The sequence below is a fragment of the Saccopteryx leptura genome, chromosome 3 (assembly GCF_036850995.1).
Source record: "Saccopteryx leptura isolate mSacLep1 chromosome 3, mSacLep1_pri_phased_curated, whole genome shotgun sequence".
Lineage (NCBI taxonomy): Eukaryota > Metazoa > Chordata > Mammalia > Chiroptera > Emballonuridae > Saccopteryx > Saccopteryx leptura.
The window spans coordinates 270,222,716-270,231,111 of NC_089505.1; the positions used below are offsets into that span (position 1 = coordinate 270,222,716).

Consider the following 8,396-nt stretch of genomic DNA (forward strand, 5'->3'; position numbering starts at 1 on the left):
AATATGACAAGATTAAAAGCTATAAATATTTCAAAAAATTTTTAAGTAATTTTTAATTTTTCAATTATAGTTATAAAATAGTATAAATATATTCGTTTCAGGTGTACAGATCAGTGGTTAGACATTTATATAACTTATGAACTAATCACCCCAATAAATCTAGTACTCATCTGACACCATACATAGTTATTACAATATTATTAACTATATTTCCTATGTTGTACTTTACATCCCCATGACAATTCTGTAACTACCAATTTGTACTTAATACCTTCATATTTTCACCCATTCCCCAACTCCCCCTCCCATCTGGCAACTGTCAAAATGTTCTCTGTATTTGTTAGTCTGTTTCTGTACTGCTTGTTCATTTATTTTGTTTTTTAGATTTCACATATAAGTGAAATCATATGACATTTGTCTTTCCCTGTTTGACTTACTTCACTCAGCCCAATACCTTTTAGGTCAGCAATTTTCAACTGGTTTGCTGCAAGAATTTTTTTTTTTAATTGATTTTAAATAATTTTATTTTTTAATGGGGCGACATAAATAAATCAGGATACATATATTCAAAGATAACAAGTCCAGGTTATCTTGTCATTCAATTATGTTGCATACCCATCACCCAAAGTCAGATTGTCCTCTGTCACCTTCTATCTTGTTTTCTTTATGCCCCTCCCCCTCCCCCTTTCCCTCTCCCTTCCCCCCCCCCCCCCCCCCCCCCCCCCCCGTAACCACCACACTCTTATCAACGTCTCTTAGTTTCACTTTTATGTCCCACCTACGTATGGAATAATGCAGTTCCTGGTTTTTTCTGATTTACTTATTTCACTTCGTATCATGTTATCAAGATCCCACCATTTTACTGTAAATGATCCGATGTCATCATTTCTTATGGCTGAGTAGTATTCCATAGTGTATATGTGCCACATCTTCTTTATCCAGTCATCTATTGACGGGCTTTTTGGTTGTTTCCATGTCCTGGCCACTGTGAACAATGCTGCAATGAACATGGGGCTGCATGTGTCTTTACATATCAATGTTTCTGAGTTTTGGGGGTATATACCCAGTAGAGGGATTGCTGGGTCATAAGGTAGTTCTATTTGCAGTTTTTTGAGGAACCACCATACTTTCTTCCATAATGGTTGTACTACTTTACATTCCCACCAACAGTGTATGAGGGTTCCTTTTTCTCCACAGCCTCTCCAACATTTGCTATTATCTGTCTTGTTAATAATAGCTAATCTAACAGGTGTGAGGTGGTATCTCATTGCAGTTTTGATTGCTGCAAGAATTTTTAAAACATTCAATGCCTGAATATTTAGTCAGGGACACTCTCAATGCCCTGAATATTTAGTCAGGGACACTCTCTTTTTCCCTCAGATTGTCAAACAGTCCTGGCTGGATAGCTCAGCTAGTTAGAGCATTGTCCCGAAGAAGAACAGAGGTTGCCAGTTTGATCCCCAGTCAGTGCACATACAGGAGCATTTTGATGTTCCTGTTTCTCTCTCTCTCTCTCTCAAATCACTAAAATAATTAAGAACCAGATTTTTTTTTTTTTCCAGAGACAAAGAGAGATTCAGAGAGAGGGATAGATAGGGACAGACAGACAGGAACGGAGAGAGATGAGAAGCATCAATCATCAGTTTTTCGTTGCAACACCTTAGTTGTTCATTGATTGCTTTCTCATATGTGCCTTGACCAGGGGCCTTCAGCAGACCGAGTAACCCCTTGCTCAAGCGAGCAACCTTGGGTCCAAGCTTGTGAGCTTTGCTCAAACCAGATGAGCCCGCACTCAAGTTGGCAACCTCGGGGTCTCGAACCTGGGTCCTCCGCATCCCAGTCCAACGCTCTATCCACTGTGCCACTGCCTGGTCAGGCTAAACATTAAAAAATAATTAAAGAAGCCTGACCTGTGTTGGTGCAGTGGATAAAACGTCGACCTGGAAATGCTGAGGTCGCCCGTTCGCATAGTTCATGCAACTATGAGTTTATGTTTCTCATCTCTCTCCTTTCTCTCAAAAAAAATTATAGTAATAATTTCTAGGTTCCCTTATGATTTTCATTGACTCATAGGTTATTAAACAGTGTACTGTTTAATTCTTAAATATTTAGGGATTTTCCATATATATTTTTTAAATAACTTTATTCATTTTAGAGAGGAGAGAGAGGGGAAAGAGAGAGAGAGAAAGGGGAGGAGCAGGAAGCATCAACTCCCATATGTGCCTTGACCAGGCAAGCCCAGGGTTTTGAACCAGCAATCTTAGCGTTCCATGTCAACACTTTATCCATTGCGCTACCATAGTTCAGGCCCAGATATATATATATATATATATATATATATAAATTTTTAATTTTTTTACAGAGACAGACTCAGAGAGAGGGATAGACAGGGGCAGAGAGATGAGAAGCATCAATCATTAGTTTTTCGTTGCGCATTGCGACACCTTAGTTGTTCATTGAGGAGCCACTGAGCCATTTCACCCGCAGGTGTTGTAAAGTACCAAAGGCTACAGAATTAATATTAATATTTTAGGAGGCTTGGAGAACATTTTATTAATTTGGATTAAGGTGTGCAGAGAAATTGTGAGAATAGTCTCTGTACTGTGTGATTGGCATAACCAGGATGGCCCTTGGCATTGTATTGTAAATGCAAGGGGAGGAAAACATGGATTCCCAGACATTCCACCACACCTGTGGGGAAAGGGGTGAATGGCTAGCCAGGTGCAGGAAGAGAAAAGCCAAAATAAACCTTTTCTTATAGCAACGAGTCATTTGCGGGCATTTGCCCCACCAAACTACCTCTCCTATGTAAATGCATGTGTGACTCTGGACAGAGAGATAGCAGATAAACACTAGATAATATAAGAATGCCTTTAATATGTAAAGAGACATCTTTCTACCATTGTGTTGGCTTGTAAATTTTGTTTTCTCCAAAATGATGTATGGTTTGCAAATTGAACGTGGTCCTATCATGTTAAAGGACATATGACTATAACCAATAGCGGTAAGGGGCTCCTAATTGCAATTTTTGCTTCTGTACTTCCCACTTACAAAACTATAAAAACTAAGTAGAACAATGATGGACCTTGTTCCTGTCTTCCATATTTCGGGTCCCTCCAAATTTGCATTAACATTCATTAATTGCTTTCTCATATGTGCCTTGACTGCGGGCCTTCAGCTGACCGAGTAACCCCTTGCTAGAGCCAGCGACCTTGGGTCCAAGATGCTGAGCTTTTGCTCAAACCAGATAAGCCCACGCTCAAGCTGGCGACCTCGAGGTCTTGAACCTGGGTCCTCGGCATCCCAGTCCAACACTCTATCCACTGCGCCACCACCCGGTCAGGCAATATATAAAAATATATATATTTAAATATATATATATTTTAAATATCAATACAATATTTAAAATATAATATATATATGTTTTAATATATATATTTTAAATATTGTATTTATTGATTTTTAGAGAGAGAGAGAGAGAGAGAAAGGGGGGTGGGGGTGAGCAGAGTGAGAACTAAAGAGATGAGCGAGCCACTACATGGTGCTTATTATCATTTTTTTATAAAAGTTTATTCTTAAATATACAATAGGTTTCAAGACAACACTTCATTCTAGCTATACGTGGCAAGAGATGTTATGACAGGGAATCCAGATGTTAAAACAGGAATGGAATTAAGGATCATCACCATTGCCCCAGGCTCAAGGAACAGCTCACTTTTTGCCAGATTTCTTAATTCCACCCGATGCTAGGGGGCCCTTCCCCGCGGCCTTCGCTTTTAGCTCCTCAAGTTTCTTCTGCTCCTCTTTTTGCTTCTGCTTGAATGCCTTATCTTCCTCGTCCATCTCCTTGGCCTGTTTCTTGGGCTGCTTCAGGGGCTTCTTCTTGCCACCTTCACGGCCAGATATGGCGCCTGCCGCCCCTTCCCCAGACCCTGTCCGCTATATACATTCTTGTACAAGCCTTTTTGTGGACACAAGAATGCCTTAGACTAGGTGTTTCAACATGGGGCACTACTGGAATTTTGAATAGGATATTCTTCCAACTATTTCAAGGAAATTACCTCTACCAATTCCCTCAGTTATTTGGAAAACTCCAAAAAATCCTCCGTACATTTTCAGCCATATGGGTAAAGCTGTTCCATTTCTGATTAAGAGTCACTGCCTTAAATAATAGCATACTGTACCTTGATTTCAGCAACATATTTGACCTACTACTACTATAGATAGGAAAGAAAAATGCAGACTATACACAAAGTGTGCTAGAAGAACAGAAAGGCAGTCAGTGGGACTAGACTTTGGTGATTGAAACGAGAAGGGCTTGAGGGCTTCAAAGGAGCTGGATGTTTAGGAGGAAAGTAAAGATATAGTTTGGAAATGGCAAGCAGAACATTTGAACATTTACTATACCCTCTGGCCCTGAGGTGTATGGGATATGAGGAAAAAAGTAAAACCAGTTTCTACCTGAGAGGACTGATCAAACGATGTGGCAATCAGGTGCAACGAGGCTCATTGACTTCCAGAAGATGGGGAGAATGTTCAGAGGACAAGAGGAGGCTACCAGGACCTTTGATGGTGACGGATCTGGAGTTGCAAAGGGGACAGTGGAAGAGTTTGGTGGTGGGGAGGAGGGATTAACTCAGACGAGATTAGGAACTCAGGGGTACTGGGATGAGTACCTGATGTTGATGTCAGGTAACTTAGATGTCTTGTTCTTCTGGCAGTGACTGAGTATGAGGCACATTAGGGTTAGCCTGACAGGCTCTTGGAGAGAAATGGAAAATGAGCCTGGGATGTGTGGACTTTGAATAGTTAGCCGGAAGGTCAAGGAGATCTAGGATGACTGCCCTCCCCTGCAGGTGTAGTGGTGGTGACGTACTTTGTAGAAGGAGACGGAAGTGCTCTCTGAGAGAAGATATGGTAAAGTAGGGGCTATAGGTGACCAATCATAGTAATGACTACCTGAATGGTTGAGTCATGATCATTAATAAGTATTTATTGGGCCCTGGCCAGGTTGCTCAGTTGGTTAGACATCATTCAGTACACCGAGGTTGCAGGTTTGATCCCCTGTCAGGTCACATACAAAAATCAACCGATGAGACCTGTGGTGGCGCAGTGGATAATGCGTCGACCTGGAAATGCTGAGGTCGCCGGTTCGAAACCCTGGGCTTGCCTGGTCAAGGCACATATGGGAGTTGATGCTTCCAGCTCCTTCCCCCTTCTCTCTCTCTGTCTCTCTCTCTCTCCCTCCCTCTCTCCTCTCTAAAAATGAATAAAGAAAAAAAAAGATTTAAAAAAAAAAAAAAGGTTTAAATAAAAAATAAATAAATAAAAAAAAATCAACCGATGAGCCTGACCTGAAGTGGATAAAGCATCTGACCTGGAACACTGAGGTCACTGGTTCAAAACCCTGGGCTTGCCTGGTCAAGGCACATATGGGAGTTGATGCTTCCTGCTCCTCCCCCTTCTCTCTCTCTCTTGCTCTTTTTTTTTTGGATTTTTATTTATTCATTTTAGAGAGGAGAGAGAAAAGGTTTTGAACTTATGACCTTAGTATTTCAAGTCAACACTCTATCCACTGTGCCACCACAGGTCAGGCTCTCTCTCTTTCTTTCTCTCTGTTCTTTAAAATAAATAAATAAAATCTTTAAAAAAAAAAAAAAGGATCGGCATTTTCCAGCAAGCCACAGGCTGCCTGCATCTCAGGAGTGGGGCAGCAGAAGGCCTCTGCCGCCACAGTGGAACTCACATCAAGCTGTGTTTTGCACCAGCCTGTTCTAGGAAATCTCAAAGGAACTATGATGCCCCAGACTGTAGAGAAGAAGAGACAACTCCTTTTATCCAAGACCAAGCAGAGACGTCGTGAAAGGTCTGCACTTCCTATGAGGCTGACCAACCAGCTGCATTTTCAAGAGGCCAGTCACCAGGATAACTTCCCATCCTGGCAATGAGGTCAGGTGCAGGCAACAAGAGGAGACCTGGGGGCAGCCCCAGCAAGTCTGTGCATACAGGAGGCTGCAGGGGCTTCAGGCCCCCAGCACTGAGGAGAACTTTTCAGTACTTTGGATGTTGCAAATACCATAGATATAATTGCACTGCAAAATGCAGGTGGAAACCCAGGCCGTGCTGGTCCTGGGTGTCTGTGCAACAGCCCAGAGCCCACCCCTGCATGCTTTTCCCATTGGGCAGAGATGATCCCAGGTACCAGTCTCTGTGCCCGACAGCTGGTTACCCCTGGGGAAATCTGGAGACAGACTCTGAAAGTGAAAAAGGCAAGAGAAAGACTGGCTGTGGCCTTGAGGGCAGACAGGCTGGCCAGGGAGGCAGAGAGCCAGGAGCCAAAAAGAATGTTGTGAAACCTGGATGAAAATTAGGAGAAGGTTGTGCTGAAAACGTCCAGTGCTGTGGCTTTCGGGAAGTGATCACTGTGAGACCATCCTTGGTATATCTGTCTTCCTAATGTCAATCCTCTTTCTTGCTATGGACTGTGATGCTTTGTTACGTTAAAATTGTAGTTATTAAATTCTTTTGAGAGGCAAAAAAAAAGGATCAACCAGTGAATACATAAATAAGTAGAACAAATCAATGTTTTTCTTTCTCTTTCCCTTCTTTTCTAAAAAATAAAATCAATAATAAATTGTAAAGCCAGAAGCCACGGCCAGGGCCACTATCACAGCCGCCCAGCCCATGCAGGTTCGCATTGGATTCGGCAGTCGGTAAAGAAACAACGGAGCCAAAAACTGATAGGCCATTTTCTTTAATTCTAGCTTGCACCCGGTAGGCAAGTAAAAAACACACACTGGGCTCCAAAACCCATTCACATTCAGTGCTCACAAAGCCACTGACTTATCCGAGTTTCCTAGAATCAAAGGTTTCTAGCTCACCAGCCTTATTCTCCTCAATTCCTCATCTCCTTCCTTCTCTCTACACAAACTCTACACAAATTGTCATCTCACTCAGCACTCCGCCATCTTGGCTGTTTCTCCTGGCCACATGGCCTCTTTCAGCTGCTCTCTGCTCTGCTCCCTCTGCTCTCTCATGCTGATCATCCCAGGAACCAAGAGAGCAAGCTCCTGTTCTGCCCCTATTTTATAGTGTAGAAATCCAAACCTTTAATCCAATATACAAAATAGGGAAGTCTCTAATACAAAGTCACTTCTCTGAGGCATGATTGGATTGTACCGCCCCACATCAAAAAGGGTGGGAAAGGCTTAATCCCAAAACCAAGCCCCAGGCTACAACGATCCCCAACACACATTAATATTACCTGGGCGATGGCCTCACGTGGGCAGCACCATCTTTAACAAAGTGAGCATAATACATTTTATCTGCCCAACATAAATTAAATAAAATAAACTTTTTAAAGTATTTATTGGGTGCCTACTTTGTGTACGACTTAACCATTAAACACTGTAAAAGGAATATTGTTCTTAGAACCAGCTGAGAGAGGAACCAGTTGGCTCCAGAGATTGCGTTCTGGCTTGGGCAGAAGGAAATAGAATGTGGCAAACAGAGATGAACTTTAACCTTGCTTTATCAGAACACATAAGGGTGGGGTCTTTATGATGGGTCATTTACAGTGTTTGCAACCTAATAGCTTTCTTTAGTGTTCTTGTTTAATGGCATCTCTAAAGCAACCAATTATGTATGCACATAACTGTGAGGAAGTTCCCTTTCCTGGTAACTGGACAGAGTCCAACAGGGGTGTTTCTGTGGGTTCTTATGTCTCTGGTTGGGAACTGTTGCATTGGTGGCTTCCAAGGCACGATTTAAAAAAAACAAAAACAAAGGAAAACTAACATTTATATTGCTCTTCTTTCAGTAATTATCTGTACGTCCCAATAAGGATGCCTGAGATATCCCTAGAAAATCAGAATGTATAAGAATAAACTAAATTTCACAAACTTAACGTCATTGATACTATTAGTCAGAATGAGTGAGCTATCAAGTATTATAGTCCAGCTGAATGATGCACAACACACATTAGTGTATACAATACTGACTCAGAATATACCCAACTTGTTAATGTTTCTGGGAGTCTGGGTTGTCCCGTCTTACTGCTAAGGATCAGCAGTCATTGCAGACTGAGTGAGTAAGAGAGAGCGTGAGTGCTGTAAATTGGTAGAAGGAACTGAAAGAAAAAGGAAATAAAGAATGTGGACTGAGGAAAGGAAGGAGAATATGTCACGTCTATGTTGGTTCCCTGTTCGTGAAAAAAGAAGGGGAACTTCCGGGAGTCTGTAGGGAAGTCTTGTGAACTGATAATGACCACATTTCCATTTCTGGGCAGGATTTATTAGGTGAACTAGCAGCAGGTTAAATAGTGGGGGAGTGGTGATGGTGGTGATGATGATGATGCTATGAAGCACTACAGAAAGCAAATCTACTGTTCACATTTC

At 41.9% G+C, this 8,396-nt stretch overlaps 1 protein-coding gene across 1 annotated transcript; it reads right to left on the reverse strand.

Moving 5' to 3' along the window:
- Window positions 1-3,545: 3,545 nt before the first annotated feature.
- Window positions 3,546-4,123, reverse strand: LOC136398511 (translation machinery-associated protein 7-like). Its single transcript, XM_066372727.1, has 2 exons — window positions 4,112-4,123; window positions 3,546-3,939 (listed from the first exon to the last, which is right to left on the reverse strand). Exons 1-2 carry the CDS (start codon window positions 4,121-4,123, stop codon window positions 3,712-3,714), a joined length of 240 nt encoding a protein of 79 aa, XP_066228824.1. The 3' UTR covers window positions 3,546-3,711.
- Between the last annotated feature and the right edge of the window lie 4,273 nt (window positions 4,124-8,396).